At 55.5% G+C, this 16,249-nt stretch overlaps 5 protein-coding genes across 5 annotated transcripts; 2 read left to right on the top strand and 3 right to left on the bottom strand.

Moving 5' to 3' along the window:
- Positions 1-528: 528 nt before the first annotated feature.
- B0J16DRAFT_410366 (KR domain-containing protein) lies at positions 529-8,561 on the bottom strand. The gene has a single exon (XM_046133140.1). It carries the CDS (start codon positions 8,433-8,435, stop codon positions 711-713), a length of 7,725 nt encoding a protein of 2,574 aa, XP_045990552.1. The 5' UTR covers positions 8,436-8,561; the 3' UTR covers positions 529-710.
- A 966-nt stretch (positions 8,562-9,527) lies between these two features.
- On the bottom strand, positions 9,528-10,835 carry B0J16DRAFT_331351 (putative 2OG-Fe(II) oxygenase family oxidoreductase). The gene has a single exon (XM_046126570.1). The coding sequence runs from the start codon at positions 10,660-10,662 to the stop codon at positions 9,652-9,654; it is 1,011 nt and encodes a 336-aa protein (XP_045990553.1). The 5' UTR covers positions 10,663-10,835; the 3' UTR covers positions 9,528-9,651.
- A 538-nt stretch (positions 10,836-11,373) lies between these two features.
- Positions 11,374-12,485, top strand: B0J16DRAFT_331352 (uncharacterized protein). Its single transcript, XM_046126571.1, has one exon. The coding sequence runs from the start codon at positions 11,529-11,531 to the stop codon at positions 12,423-12,425; it is 897 nt and encodes a 298-aa protein (XP_045990554.1). The 5' UTR covers positions 11,374-11,528; the 3' UTR covers positions 12,426-12,485.
- On the bottom strand, positions 12,486-14,102 carry B0J16DRAFT_331353 (uncharacterized protein). The gene is made up of 2 exons (XM_046126572.1): positions 13,478-14,102; positions 12,486-13,415 (listed from the first exon to the last, which is right to left on the bottom strand). The coding sequence occupies exons 1-2, from the start codon at positions 13,637-13,639 to the stop codon at positions 12,522-12,524; spliced, it is 1,056 nt and encodes a 351-aa protein (XP_045990555.1). The 5' UTR covers positions 13,640-14,102; the 3' UTR covers positions 12,486-12,521.
- On the top strand, positions 14,103-16,144 carry B0J16DRAFT_331354 (acyl-CoA synthetase). Its single transcript, XM_046126573.1, has one exon. The coding sequence runs from the start codon at positions 14,238-14,240 to the stop codon at positions 15,957-15,959; it is 1,722 nt and encodes a 573-aa protein (XP_045990556.1). The 5' UTR covers positions 14,103-14,237; the 3' UTR covers positions 15,960-16,144.
- Positions 16,145-16,249: the final 105 nt, after the last annotated feature.

Genomic DNA, 16,249 nt, shown 5'->3' on the forward strand with positions numbered 1-16,249 from the left:
AGCACTATTGATCGGCTAACGCCAGCAGTCGGTATGCCGGTAATCTCCAAATGCCTCATCGGTACATACAGCGACAGTATCTCAGTCCTGATCGCACGCGGCTTACATAAACTCCACACGATGGTTCTTGCTTTGAGCTTCCCCCAATGGTTGAACGATGAAGCCACCAAGATGCGTGGAGGTTAAAGTCGACCGACAATACAGTGTACAAGATTAGATTAATAAGCTTAAACTTTTTCCTTATTTCGCTCTTCACCATCAGACAGAGTTTCTGAAGATATTTACACTTTAGATGAGGCATCATGACTCCTATGCCTACACGGAACCTTTTTTCCCTTGCCCCAACATAAAGTTTAAGCAAGCTACAAAATACCTTCCTTGCTTCTATCCGGCTTTTCTTTTCTTCCTTCAATCTCCACATTGTAGCTGTAGCTTGTGACTAACTTAGGAATGTAAGTTCCTTTCATTGAACTAGCTAGAATACTTATTGGTATTGGCCTCTATGTGCAGCAAGCTCTACATTCAAATCATAAACCTCAGATTTTATGTATTAGTTCTTTTAATAACATTCTTTGATATGGTTCCCAGAGTCCTAGATAATCAAAAGAGTTGCCGTATATGTAAGTGTTTTAAGGATATGCGCGTTTGCATTATGCGTACATTGCACCTGTTGCTCATCGGTTACCTACTCTTCAACCTCCCAACACCACTCAAGGCATCTTCAACAACTCAATCCTAGGATCGACACCATTCACCGTCCCCTCCGTTCCATCTGCAACATCTCCCTCAGCCTCCACTCTCGCCTTCAACCCCTCCACAGCCCGTTGGCCCATCGCCATCAGACTTGGCATACCCAGCATCTCTAGTACACTTACATCGAACTGTAAGGTCGCCTTCCACCACGCTCTCAGCTCGATCGCCACCAGACTATCTAGTCCCAGCTCCTGCGGCGACCTCGAGACATCAATCACGCTGTCATCGTCCATGGGCCGTAGAAGAAGGGTCAGTAGCTGTGCGCCAATCTGGTGGGCCACGAATGCGGGTGCGTCGGGGCCATTGAGGGCCGAGAGGTCGCCGTACGTGGTGGCCTGCGCGATGAAGGCAGCGAGTTTGCTACCATGTGCTGAGCCCCCAGTCTTGGTCGTATTGCCACTGGTATCGTTGTCGTCGTTCCAGTAACTCGCCATGCGTCGGTCAGTCTTGAACATGACGCGGTTCGTAGGATCGGAGAGCGGCAAGGTGGACCCTGCGCCGAGGATGAGTTGGCTTGTTGATGAGGGCGACGACGATGATGACGGAACACTCAGGACGGCGGAGAGAGCGTCAAGGAGCTGAGTTATGCGGATTCCGTAGTTTCCTCGGGCGAGCAGCCGTTCGCGCAGCGCCGCGTTATCAGCGACGTATCCGTGATCCAGCATGATACCGATGTTGATGGACTGCGCAGGTAGGTTTTGGCGGTGGCGGTATCTGACAAACGCGTCAAGGAACGTGTTGGCCGCTGCGTAATTGGCCTGCCCCCGCTGACCGAATGTTCCAGATGCGGAGCTGAAGAGGAGGAAAAAGTCCAGTGGGAGCGAGCTGGTGGCTTCGTGAAGGTTGAGCGTTCCACGGACTTTGGGTGCCACTGCTTCCGTCCAAGCTTCGTGGGGCATCGTGCCAAAGTTGTGGTCGCGGAGGACCATGGACATGTTGATCACGCCCTTTAGTGGTACGCTAACTGAAGTTGCTTCTGTCACGGCTCTTTGGACGTCAGTAAGCTTCGTGGCATCTCCTTTGACCCCCGTTACGGTGCACTCTTGGCTACGCAGTTCCTCGAAGAAACCCTTGTCGGACTCAGTCTCGCCGGCGGAACGAGATAGGTAGATGAGGTGTCTTGCGCCGTTTTCGACCATCCAGCTGGACACGGCTCTACCGAGACCACCCAGGCCGCCAACGAGGAGGTATGATGCAGCTGGATTGAAACGGTAGTTATGTTGCTTGGTTGCAGTGGACGCCTTTGACCCCTTGCCGTCATTACTCTCCATGCTTACAACAATCTTGCCGATATGTTGACCCTTCTGCATGTACAAGAAACAGTCTCCGATATCATCTGCATCGTACACAGTGACGGGATTGATAGGCTGGATGTGGCCCTCCCGGTAATACTGCACGACCAGCTTCAGGAGCCGATGGCCCTCAGAGGGCCGGCGCCGCATGAGATGATCGAGGTCTACGCATTGGTAGCTCCTGTTGAGCAGGAAGGGATGCAGCGCCAGCTTTCCATGACCGATAAGATCCCGCTTCCCAATCTCGATCATGGTGCCGAACTCAGCAACGCAGTCCCACGACGTGTGCAGTAGCTCGCCAGAGAGTGAGTTCAAGACAACGTCGACGCCGCGGCCGTGCGTAGCGCGCTGGATGTCTGGAAGAAATGAGGCGTCGCGTGAGTTGAAGATACGATCAGACGGGATGCCGCATACCGTCTCGAGGTGGTGTCGCTTGGCCTCCACCGAGACGGTGCAGTAGATCTCCTCGATACCGGCCATACGTGCAATCTGTAGCGCTGCGAGACCGACGCCTCCACAGGCAGAGTGAATCAACAGAGACTGGCCAGCGTGTAGCCTTCCAACGTCAAGAAGAGCGTAGATGACCGTCGCGAACACTGTCCCCATCGTCGCTGCGTCGGTGAAGCTTAGTGCATCGGGGATTGTAACGCATTGGTCCCGCGTCACCTTGGAGATGGTCGAGAAGCCGTAGCCGCCCATGACCATGACCCGATCCCCGACTTGCACATCCCCGCCGGGGCCACCCACGGCTCGTACGACGCCGGCGTGCTCAAGGCCCAGGACATCGACCTCGATGATGCCCATTACGCTGAGGACGTCTCTGAAGTTCATGCCCACAGCCTTGGGCTCGATGAGGAGCTCATCCTCGGCGAGTGTCAGTGTGCTCGAAGGTTGCGTCACCCACCGCAGCGTGTTCAAGCGGCCGGGCTTCTCGATCTCTAACCTGGAGCTCTGAACTGCACCATCATCAGCGGCAGCAGCAGTCAGTGCAGCCGCGGCAACGTTCTTGAGCTCGTCGCCGAGGTGGAAAGGGTAGATCCGGGGGATGTACACTTTGCCATCGCGACTGATGGCGAACTCGTACTCTGGACCAATGGAGTCATCACGGCTTTCTCTTCTTCGCATGAACTTTGCAAGCACGCCCTCAACTACGGGCAGAGTCTGCTCATCGATAGTCTCGACCTCGCAAGTGGCCAGGTCCAGAGCAAGTTCCGAGCGGATCACACGTGCCGCGCCTTGGATCAGACCCCATCGGGGATCCGAGCATAGCTCGCCCTCGGTCTCCAATTGAGAAGGCCGCGTGAGCCAGAGGATGCCTGCACCTGTGCTCGAGCTCGACGCCGCGGACATTAGGTCCTGGAATGAACGGAGTCGCGAGGGGGAGATGTCGTCCAGGAGCGGTCGTCGCGTCGACGACATGTCCATTACGCAGACCAGATCTCCTCCGCCTTGCATCGAGGGAAGCCCGGCCTTGTCGTCGAAGTCATGCAGCGTCACCTCGTAGTTTTGCGAAACAAGGTAGTCTTGTAGGATGGTCTTGGCCAGCTCCCTCGAGGCCTCGTCAAGGACAATCGTCACGGTCTTCTTCTTGCCAGTGTCCACGTAAGCAGGCCGCGCCAGCATAAACGCATTACTGTGTTTGCCAGCTGGGCAATCGAGTACGTAGTCATCCACGCCTTCGAAGCCAGCGATCTTCAGTTCCTTGTCCCATCGCTCGGGGGTGACGTACGGTTCATCCACGCGTCCTTCTGCCTCACCGAGCCACCATCCGGGTAGGATGCCCATGATGTAGTTCCATGCTTTTGTCTCTGTGGTCAACTCCTCGAGATAAAGTCGACCCTCGTTGGATAGGAGTGTGTGGACGTTGCGAAGCGTGGTACTCAAAGACTGTGTAGCGTGGAGGACGTTCGAAGCGATGATGAGGTCGAAGCTGTGCGGTTCGAATCCTTGCTCTATTGGGTCACGAGTGATGTCCAGGACGCGGAAGTCCATGGTGGAAGCATGCTCTTTGAAGCGCTCTCCGGCCGTCTGGAAGAACCCTGCGGAGATGTCCGTGTAGGTGTAACTTGCGTACGTCCTGTGCTGGGCCGCGGAGTCGTGGATGGCGTTGAGGACGATCTCTGTGGTCCCGCCTGTGCCGGCGCCGATCTCCAAGATGCGCATATGTGGGTTGGAATGGGCGAGGACCTGGAATATGGCTGGACGTTTGCTCCAATTCAAGGCTTTGTAAACGCCACTGAGGATGTTGTCCTGCATGAGGACTTCGAGTGGTTCGACTTCACCGCGGAGTAGCGGGAGTATGTTGTCCAGGACCTGTTTGAGCGCCACGGCGAAGCAGTCTAGATCTGTTCCGAGCAGTCTGGTGAACAAGGCACCCATACGATCTGTGCCATGGCCGTTCTGCATCTCTGTTGACGCTGCTGGCTGGGCTTGCATCCATTGCAAGAACCTTTGCAGATGCCGACCGGGTGGATCGACCGGTCGCTCTTGGCTATTAAGCACTCGAAGGGACTCGCGGATGCACAGCGACGTCAACTCGCGCAGGTCGTCTGTGTAGGCCATCTGATCCTCGTTGGGAAGAACCATGGAAGCCATGCTGGCAAAGTCGACGTCCTCACGCCAGTGTGTGCGCGCTGCGGCGTGCGGGTTTGGAGTTTCTTCCATAACATCGCCAGCCAGAGGACTCATCTTGATGCCCCGGACATCGAGGCCAAGTTGTCCCGCCGGGAAATGGCCTGTACCGCCACCAGTGACGGACCCATGGGGAGTTGTTGTGGATTTCACGGCCTGCACCAGCGGCGACGATGCTCCCGGATCAGAGGTCGATGCAAACACGTCCATCTGCTCAATGTATGTGGGCACCACCATCGTCCGCAATGTGTGACCCACGCCTCGGACGGCCGCCGCTTGCACCAGCTGCAAGAATGCGTCGATCTGAGTGGGATGCACGGCGTAGAACTCCTCCTCGTCCCACGTCGTCTGGATAGCCGTTGCCAGCGCTCTGTTTTCCGTTGTAGCGGCGGTGATATCAGTCAACCCCTGGAAGAAATGACCGTAGTTGCCACCTACGCGGTCCATATCCATATACCACCTGGAGGCAGGGACATGCCGGGGCAGTTTCTCTGGCAAGACGGCAACATCACCACTCGATGGTCGTCGAGAGATGGCGGAAACATGCCCGGTACAGTGTTTAGTCCACGCTGCACCGTTGTGCGAACTGATGACAAACTCCCATCGCTCACTATCCAGCGTATCTGTGAGTCGATGCCTGGTCAGTGTCGTGAGAACCTCGGTGGACTTGTTCTCATGTAGAAGCATCGCAGCATCAATAACGACCCCTCGGACGCTGAAGCCTGCAAACTCGGCATCGTCGACGCCTGCAGCCGCCATCTGCCGCACAGCTTCGCCTGCCATGCCGACGTAGCCCGCACAAGGGAAGATGATGTCGCCTTTGACCTTGTGGTCCCGCAGCCACGGGACCCTGGACAGGTGAAGCACGTTTCGCCACAGCGGCTCGGTGTCGGTGCTCTCTGCCACTCGTACGCCGAGCAGCTCGTGCTTCTTGGCGGCCGGGGACTTCCACCTGTCCATGAGGCGCGACTTGAGTAGGTACGAGTGATCGTGCTGCCATGGGTACGTCGGCAAGTCAGGGACGACTTGGAGCGATCCTGACGGGTTGAGTAGTCGGTCAAAGTTGATGGGGTGGTTTTGTTGCCAGAGGTAGCCCAGTGATGTGAGGAACGTCTCGGTTGCGTGCTTGCTGCGGACCAGGCAGCTTGTATAAGGCGAGCTGCTGATGGGCGTCTGAGCCAGTGTTTGACGTAAAGGACCTGCGAGTGCTGAATGGGGACCCAGCTCGAGGAAGACGAGCGGACCGCCTGCCTCCTTATCCTTGCCTGCATGACTGACGATGCTCTCGACAGCCTTGCGGAACAAGACGGGCGACTCGAGGTTAGTGCGCCAGTACTTTGCATCTGTCTTGTCGGACATTGGCAGCGGCTTGCCAGTGACACTGGATGCCATAAGAACTTGAACACCATCATCTTGTTGGAGGTGGTGGTTTCTGGTCCCATTGATTCCATTGTTTCCATGGGTACCGTTTATACCATTGGTTTTATGGCCGTTTGTAAGAGCAGAGCCATTCATCTTCACCTCCAAATGCGGCGCAATCAGCGACTCGTACGTCTCGCCCACTTCCTCCATGTGGTAAGAATGATACGCCTTGTCGACCTTCAGCACTCTGGCAAACGCAGCGGGATCATCTGTCTTTATTCTGGCTAGCACGTCGTCCACACGATCCCGATCACCCGAAATGGTCACGTTCGACGGCGAGTTCTCACAGGCGATGACAGCCCCGTCCAGCAATAGAGGCTCGATCTTCTCACGCGACAGGCCGAGCGCCGCCATCGCACCTTTTCTCTGGACAGACTCCGAGACCACGCCGCGGTAGTACGCAGCAATGATAGCTTCTTGATTGGTCAGTCTCCCTGCCGCATAGGCTGCGGCCAACTCGCCGGACGAATGGCCAACGACTGCGTATGGCTTCACGTTGTACTCGACCAACATGTCCACCAGCGCTATCTGCACAGCCGTGCACAACGGCTGCGAGTACGCGGCCTGGTTCACGTTGCTCTCTTCCGGCGCTTTCGACAGCTCGTCGGCAATGGACCAAGAGGGTCCGCCGGACAAGAGGCTCAAAGCCTTGTCCATACGTTTGATGCTCTTCGCAAAGGTAGAGTAGGCGTTTGAGGCTAAAAGCTCTGCTCCCATGCGCGGCCATTGTGCACCTTGGCCGGTGAATGTGAACACTACCCGAGGAGGAGTGCCGCTGGGCATCTTAGCGAACGGGCTTGTGGTTGTCGCTCCCGCATGCAGCACTGAGAAGGCACGGTGAGGCAGGTGATCTCGTCGCGCCCCCAATGTGTATGCAACTTCCGGCACGCGGTCGCTGTTTTGTTCAATGTATTTGGTGTTGTTGACCACCTGTCTTCTTAGCGAATCCGCAGTCATGGCGGAAAACACCGCAAGTTGGGGATCACCAGCAATGCTGCGCGCCGGCTCGCCGTTCTGGCTGACGGTGCCGGTGAAGGATCGAAAGGAATCAACTACGACGTGTGCGTTGGCGCCACCGATACCGAATGAGTTGACGGATATACGCTCCATTCGGTCGCTCGGCCAGGGCATGGGCTCAACGGGCACGACCAAGTTCTTCTCTGCGAAGGGGATCTTGGGATTCGGCTTGTCGAACTTAATGTTCGGGGGGATAACGCGATGTTCCAGCGCTAATACCATCTTGATCAGCGCTGTCAAGCCGGACGCACCCTCCGAGTGGCCGACGTTTGGTTTGACGGATCCGATGTAGACACCCTTCTCGCCGCCAAACACACTCGCGACGGCTCTCGTTTCGATCGGGTCGCCTATTGGCGTTCCTGTCCCGTGGCATTCGACAAAGGCTGTAGCATTTACATCGCTGATGCCCGCAATCTCATATGTTCGTCGAATAAGCGCTTCGTGGCCCTCGTAGCTGGGTAACGTGAGTCCGGCTTTCTTGCCGTCCGCGTTGCTGAATGTTCCCCGGATGACGGCCCTGATGGGGTTACCGTCGCGGATGGCGGTGCTCAGACGCTTGAGGTACACGACATTGACGGCGTCGCCACGGGCATAACCGTCCGCATCGGCGTCGAACGATCTGCATGAACCGTTTGGTGAGAGCACTCTCTGTTCTGACAGGTCGGCAGTCAGACCTGGTGCTATAAGCAGGTTAGACCCGCCGACAATGGCAGAGTCGCAGTCACCGGCCCGGATGGCTAGACAAGCCTGGTGCAGTCCTATCAGGGCGGCCGAGCATCCAGTCCGAATGGTCATACTCGGGCCGCGGAGATCGTACTCGTACGAGATACGGTTGGAGAGCAGAAAGTCCCCCGCTCCGGACACCTTGTAAAGCCCAGGAACTTGGGTGTCCTTACCCATCAGGTTGAGCCAATCTTCGCCAAAAGAGCCTACGTATGTTCCAATGGGCTTTCCTCTGTAATTGACTTCGCCTGCACTCTCGAGGCATTCGCGCGTCAATTCGAGGAGAAGTCGTTGTTGGGGGTCTGCGCGCTCGACTTCGTTCTTGGGCATAGTGAAGAGTGTGGTATCCAAGGCCCCAAGGTCTACTGACTCGTCGAGGAAGTAGCCACGGTCCGTCCTGACGAAGCCTGGCTTGCCGGCCTTGGAATAATATGTCGACGCATTAAATCGGGACTCGGGGATGGGACCTTGGGCGTCTTGCTTGGAGACGATGAAGTCCCAGAATTGTGAGGGCGTGTTGATCCCGCCGGGCAGCCGCAGAGCCATGCCGCAGATGGCGACGGGCTCTGCTGCGCTTGTTGGTACATTGGTATCCATGGTTTGTTTAGTCACCTAACAGCTCGTCGCAGGACAGAAATGGGAGCCCTCGATGTCAATGGGATGATGATAGGGCGTAGACTTCTCGGCTCATGAGCAAGAGTTGTACCAAAATGAGCATAAAACTTGTAGTCTCTGCATACTAAGGCCCATGGAACTCTTGTATATATGAATGGTACTGCATCAGACGTTAGCCGGTATAGGGTTGGTCGATTTGGATCTTTCAGGCTGAGTAGATTACATGTGAATTACTTGGACCCTTGCGGACCCTGCGCCTGGTGCCCCTCATCTCACGCCCCCGGGAAAACGGCTTGGCAAGATGCGATCAAGGTCGAAGCGGGACGCCCGGTAAGTTATCCGTAGTCGTGATCCTTATCCTTCACCCCACCCACAGAGATCCTTTTCCTTCACCCCACACCAGAGATCCTTCAAGAGATCCTTCACTCCACCCACACCAAAGATCCTTTTCCTTCACCCCACCCACACCAGAAATCCTCCGAAAGCTTGTCTCAGCACCCCTGCAGTAGTTCTCTCAAAGTCCCGTGCATATTCAGGGACTTCGGTCTACCGTTCTTAGCTCACATAAGCATCTTGTTCTGACGGCGACATTGGCTCGCTCGGCCGTTCTGTCCCCGCGCGCGGACACAATGCGGGTCCGAAAGGATCCCAAATCGCTGCGGTATGCAGGGGAGGCATTGTGAGGATTGCGGGGCCTTGCGCACTCGTGAGAATATGATTGGTTGCTTAGACATGAGACCAATGTTACACTACTGTCTTTCTGGATCTTGAGGAGAGGACCAATATTTATCCGACCCGGCGGCTCAACATGAGAGACTCAACACTCGATGCAGAAGCTTCGCCGTTCGCCGAACATCACTTGAATAGTTGTTCCTGTTCTGTATCTTATCCTTTGCTTACTCAGCGGTACTTATGCATTAAGTCGTGACCAGAATATGTAGCTGTAGAAAACCTCAACCAGGCAATCCGGGTGAGGGTTAGGGCTGGTGTTAGTCCAGCTATATGAAAAGTCTAGTCTATGATTCTCGCTATATTAGTAGGTAAGACAATGCGAAAGAGTGCCACGGAATTGAGATGAAATGAATGAGTTGACGCTCTCAATTGCTGCCAGCGGAGTGGATAGATATCTAATATGCTCTCATGCGATACTCCAAAACTAATCAAACGGAATGACCTGTCTACATCCTCCCTGCCTGGATTAAAAGATAAGTGTGTCCGCACGCTCCATGCCCCCAGTGGCGACAGCATTAGATTCCTGTATATCATGAGGCTGGCGGAACATGTCAAACTTGTCGTTATGCCAGTCCCAGGCCGAGACAGTGCGCCCGTTGACATCGCAATACGTGACATCGTCGGCCGGGCGTAGAAAGTACGCGACGCTGTACCGGTCCTCGTCCTGACGGTGGGCATCATTGCGCGGCACGACGCGGTGCACGACAGATCGCAGCCGCAACCCCGAAAGAAAGCGCAGCGAGTCTCCCACGTTGACGACGGCGCAACCCGGCCTGGGCGCGACGAACTGCCAGCCATTGTCCTCCGTGAGCACCTGCAAGCCCCATTGCCGACACAGCAGCAGCGTCAGCGTGCCCAAATCCGTGTGCTTGTTGTGGCCCAGGCCGCTCAACTCAACGCCCTCATCCTGCTTTGGATACCGGAAAACAGACAGCGTGCTGCGCGATGGCCGGTCGTCTGGATGGGCCTCTGCGAGAGGATACTGGTCACCTAGGGCCACGGATAGCTCGCGCAGAACTCTCGAGACCACAGCATTCGCGGAGGCAATGTAGGCCTCGAAGATCGCCCGCTGAGTCTTGACGATACTGGCCATTTTCGGGCTGTTCTGCCAGAGCTCATCCCGCGATACCTTCAACGACTCGTAGTAATCTGGAAGTCCCGGCGCGGCTCCTGCCGATGTCGCCATGGGCTCGTATCCGTGTGTATCGCTTTGGCGATCGTCCAGCATCTTGACCTCGTGCGGCTGGTGGAAGTACCCAGCCATGACCTCGAGCAGCTTGTCCCACGTCTGCAGGAACTGGTCGTCGCCGCCAACAATGTCGAGATAGAAGAATCCATTCTTCTCGCATGCAGCAAGCAGTGCACGCCGTGTCTCGAGATCGCCCTTTATCAATCCTGCCAGCTTGATTTGTGGCAGCTGTGCGTCATGGATGGAGGTGGGCTCCTCCGGGCTCATGCTAGGCGGTGGTTGAGACATTGTGCGATCTTGAACAGAGTCGTTGCCCGCCGTCAGAGGATGGAATTAGGATGAATTAGGACAAAGTAGTGCCAGACAGCTTGCATACTGCAGTCTCCAGAAATTCCTAGCATTAATACTTCACTGTCTCTGATCTTCCTGTACGATCCTGCAATGCATATCGCGTGTGCTCTGGCCCTGGTCCATATAAGCATCTTAGCGCGCATATTGTTGCGACGCCTTTCCCGGCATTGCCACCATCATCCCACTGAGAATAGACCCAGAAAACATACGAGGTGACTTTCGGACAGGGGTCTACCAGGAAGATCCTTGCTTGACGCCCGTTTACCCGCGTTCCTTCGCGCCGTCCAATTGGGAAGGTAGGAGGTGCTGAGAATAGAAGGTAGCATCTTTCTTGCTTCCCCGATGCTGCGGTCAGCCACGAAGGATATACTACCATGCTTTACTTACTTGCAAGATCCCAGGAGTCCAATCCAGCCTTGTAAACCCTTGGACAAGGTGTATTGTTAAAGGCCTAAGTGTTACAACCCCAACGGTTACGTCACGTGTACAGAATATTTTTTTCACCAATCAATGTTAGGCATACTTACACCTGCGTAAACCCAGCAATTAGTCCTCACCCTGTAGATATGCGAGCATTAAGAAATAGGTACCTAAGTAGCTTTTATAAAAGTCCCACTGCGGCCAGCATTAGCATGACTGGAGGGAGCCCTTTTCCTTCGCGGCATCCATCGTCTCGCTTTACCTCTGAAACACACATACACACTTATGCACCCAGAAAAATACACACAGTGCACGGCATGTCTACCAGATCAAGATCAAAAGTAAATTAGGTCCAGAGTACATAGGCAAACCCAACAGTACTAATGCCTGCCCAGCAACCAACAACGCCTGGTGTAAGATCGTGCCTTGGTGCGGCGACCATAGCTCTCGCTGACACTGATGGGCCTTTCGCTATGCCGTTAGCGTCTGGGCAGCCCATGTACGCTATCAACGGTGGTGGTGTATGGCTTCCAGTGACGGCAACGTCAATGACAGACTGGACATGGGCAAATGCAAATATCAACGTTGGCTCTGCTTCAACGGCGGCAGAGATGGCGTGGGGTGGTGACGGCACGAGCCATGCGTTCGGGTCAAATCATATCAACGGCGGTGCCATGCCTGCAGCAACCGTCAGCCAGGCGGACGACCAACACATGTTCACTAATTACACGGCGCCGGGGTCGGCCTTGGAATCTCTCGCACCACCAGCAGACCAATTTGTCGAACAGCAACAGCGACAAAATGCGCCTCAAGCATCAGCGTCAGCATGGCCTCAAGACCTGCGCTGCTTCGACCATGGCTGCGATGGCCGACGCTTCTCATCCATCGGCAACCTGGTCCGCCACCAAAAGGAACAAAGCCGGGGCCTATCGGCACGACGATACCAATGCCCTTACTGTGACCAAACATTTACGCGCTCAACAGCAAGGAATGTCCATCTCAGCCGAGGCCGCTGCGGCGGCGTTAATGCCATTCATAACGCCAACAATAACCCCAACCCCAATCCTAACAATGAGTGGCTGAGGGCAACGGCGTCCGCCCCGTCTGAGACACCTGCTGTTACTTATAGCGGCTCTAGTGACTCCAGCAGTAGTAGCATCAGCGGCGATGACCACTTTAGACACGGGGAGGTGAAGATAGAGGCAGTGGCAGCCATGGCGGCGTACCTATGTCAAGCCACGGGCCACAGATGTCAGTGTTCGCTGTACTACGGGTACTAGTATATGAAATAAGTAGCCAAAAGTCTGCTACTATTACGTGGTATGCAAAGAATATGAATTAATACCCTAGAGTGGCTTGAAAATACTCCATCGAACCTAGTAGGTGTGCAGCAATCTCGACTGGTTGTACTCCCAAGCAGTCATCGGCTCTGTGAACTTGGGCACATCTCCTTCGCCCAGCAAGAACTCAGGCAACGAGCACACAGACGCTTGTCGGTCGGGTTTGCCAAAGTAGGCGACCGAGTAGCGATCCGGGGCAATGGCATCGGGATCTTGCTGATTTTTAAGGCGCGGCGGCAGAGTGACGCGATGGTTGGCCGATGGCAACAGGCCGTTGGTCCAGCGCTCCAGGCAGTCGCCAACGTTGAGAATCATTGTTGATGACGATAAATCATCATCCGCATCATCGTTTGAAGACGCGGGAGCTTCGACGGGGATGTAGCAGCCGCGATGTTCAGGCTCCTGTCGTTCGACCTCGAGTCCGCCTACGCTGTCCTGGAACAGCAGCGTGATCAGACCAAAGTCAGTATGCGGTGAGATACGCATCGTCTTGTTGCCGGCTGCCAGAGAAGCCGCGCGGGTGGCTGGGTAGTGGTTGAGCCGTAGCTCGCTCGGGTTGTCCGTCTTGTCCTTCTGGCATTGACGCGCGAGGCACTGCGGATCAAGGGAAAAGGACAGCGCAAGGGCCTCGAGGAGCAGGATGTGCATCGAATGGCACTGCTCGTAGAAGTCGCCCATGAACTCGCGGAAGCCCGGCAGGTCTGCCTCGGGCAGCCAGAGATTCGGAGTGACCGTGTCCTGCTCTGATCCGAGATCCAGTGACTCCCTCACATCGTAGACACCCCTCTCACCATCGCGTGCCGCATTAAGTTTGGGAAGTTCTGACAACTTCTCTTTTCCAACAGCGGTCCAGCCGCGGTGAGGGTTTGGAACTGGACCGTGGGCGATTTTGGCCTTGACTGTGGTAGTCAGGGCGAAGAATCTTTGAGCCTAGTAAACCGCGTTAGGTATCAGAACTTGTTGATCCACCCTGTGAACATAAGAGCACGTACTTGAGAGAAAAGCTCCCTAATGGTAGCACTGGAGATGTTGTGGCCGCGAAGTCTGGCGAATCCATATGTTGCCAACGTCTGGCGAAGATCCTGACAGAAACGAGCCTTCTCAGTCTCATTACCTTGAGCATAGGCTCGAAAGTCGAGGAGTGGTATGCCCATGATATATCACGAGAGAAGAAGCACGAGTGAGCTCTTGGGTTGAGGGAATAATCGAGATACTACACCTTTCGAAACAGTTCACGGCAATGGAGCCATCTAATGCCATTGCGCATCTGGACAAAGTTCAAATACTTGACGGGCTCATCATCCTTAATGCCCTTTTCGACATTCTAATGGGATCCCTCCCCCTTCCATCTGGGAAACGGCATCCATACAGCCGGCGAATTGCAGCGGCCACCGCTTTGTGAATAGCATGACTTGACGATTATTTGCGTCGCATCGGGGGTGTGCGTATCAAGAAGATGCCAATACTGGGAGCAGACGCCACGGACAGGGTGGGCCCGCGAAGGAAACAGGCGAAGGAAAATGGAGAATGGGGAGCTAAGCATTAAATAGTGTAAGGGTATTAATAGTAAAGACGTGCTTACAGCAGGGCTCTGCGATTTATGATCAAATAACCGTGACTGAGGTTCTCCATAGGAACATTGCTGCCCACAGGGCTCAACTTTCGTACACTTCATTTACTGGGTCGTTCAAGCTACTTAGTCTTTTGATCAAACGTCACAACGGCTCAGAACTCGGCAAAGAAGTCGTCATCATGGTATTTACTGCTTCCCCATCGACGCCGCCCTTGCCCTTTGAGCCACCTCGGGGACTCACGCTTGACGAGTTCCTATTCTCCGATAAGTATGCGCACCTGCGCGTCCGCAGGTCGAGCGAGGCATTGGTATGTGGTCTATCTGGCAAGGTCTATTCGACCGACGACCTGGAGGAAAATGCCAGCTTGATGGCGCGTGCGCTCGCGCAAGAGCTTGGATGGCAAGAGGAACAAGACCAAGAGAGTGGCAGGCATGAGTCGAGAGTGGTGGCCTTGTACAGTGCCAACGCGATGGATTTTCTCGTTGTGACCCTCGCGCTCCACCGACTCGGCGCGGCCGCTCTCCTGATCCATCCGACCAGCACAGCCGCCGAGTTCAAGCAGCACCTCCTCAAAGTGCGCGCCGACGCGGTCTTCACTTGCGCTCCTCTGCTCGCGGAATGCCTCACCGCATGCGACGGCGAGGTGCCCAAGGCCCGGACGTACATCCTCGACCTCCCAGGCACGCCAGCAGACCAGTCCTTCACATCGTCATCGCAGCTCCTCGAGATAGGCAGGCAGGCTCCTGAGTTGCCACCGCGCGGGTCCGCGTCTCCCAAGACACCATCATTCTACTTCGCCTCCAGCGGGACGTCGGGGCTCCAGAAGCTCGTCAAGGTGTCGCACTACAACGTCATCAGCAATGTTCTGCAGTCGTGCGCGTTCGAGAACCGCAAGGCCACGGGCGAGAAGCTCGACCGGATGCTGGGCCTCTTGCCGCTCAGCCATGCCTTCGCCCTCGTCGTGGCCTGCGTGATGCTCTACCGCGGCGACACGATCGTGCTGCTGCCCAAGTTCGACATGCAGCAGATGCTCAAGAGCGTGCAGGTCCATCGCATCAACCGGCTGTACCTGGTGCCGCCGGTCGTGGCGGCGCTGGTCAAGAACCCTTTCCTGCTGAAAATGTTTGATCTGAGCACTGTTGAGAACGTCGTTCTGGGTGCCGCGCTCCTTGATGGCCGCATCGCGGACCAAATGCGGGCGCTGTGTCCCCGTTGGGCGCTATTGCAAGGATACGGCGTGACCGAGTCCGCCGTGGTGATAGCGTGCTCCAAGTCCAGCGACCTCCTGCTCGGGGTCGGGTCCTCGGGGACCTTGCTGCCGGGCATAGAGGCCCGTCTCGAGGCTGCCGACGGCCAGGAGGTCACGGACTTTGACACCGTCGGGGAGCTGTGCATCCGGTCACCGAGCGTGGTCGAGGGCTACGTCGACGACGACGCAGCCAACCAAGCTACCTTTACCGCCGATGGATGGCTGCGCACAGGAGACATGGCGGTGTTCCGACAGAGTCCTGCGACCGGCGACGCTCATCTGTGCATTGTGGACAGGATGAAGGACTTGATTAAAGTCTACGGCTTGCAAGTCTCACCCGCTGCGATCGAGGCCGAGTTACTTTCGCATCCGGCCGTAGCACAAGCTGCCGTTATCCGGGTCGCCGATGACGCGTCGGGCGAGGTGCCGCGCGCCATCATCGTCTTGCAGCAGGATGCTCTCAAAGGCCTGGAAGAAGCAGGTGAGGACGGGGAGGAAGCACTCAAAGACAGCATTGCCCAGGTCATTGAGGAGAGAATGAGTACATCGCATTGGCTGAAAGGTGGCATCGTGTTTGTGGAGAGTATTCCGGTCAGTCCGGCCGGCAAGGTGCTGAAAAAGGTGTTGCGTGAGCAGTATGGCACTCGATGAGTCTAGAATAAAGCTATCGCGTTACAGTGTGTGCGTTTTGTTCAAGTAGGATTGGGAATAGAACTTGAAGTTAAATTTTATTATACTTTCCCGCAATGCAGACGGAGGACTTACTGTTAAAGGTGGCCGTGTTATTGACACGCACCGTAGAACACGCTATGTGCTGTACATTAAGTAGACTAAGGTAATCTTGATGGTATACCTTATAACCTTAAGCGAGGTCTATAGCGGGCGTTAGGTCGTTTCGAAGCTTAGCTACTGGGTGGGCAGATTGATCCTGCCTACCCTAG

This window comes from Fusarium flagelliforme, assembly GCF_020744385.1.
Source record: "Fusarium flagelliforme strain FIESC 12 MPI-CAGE-AA-0113 chromosome Unknown B0J16scaffold_1, whole genome shotgun sequence".
NCBI lineage: Eukaryota > Fungi > Ascomycota > Sordariomycetes > Hypocreales > Nectriaceae > Fusarium > Fusarium flagelliforme.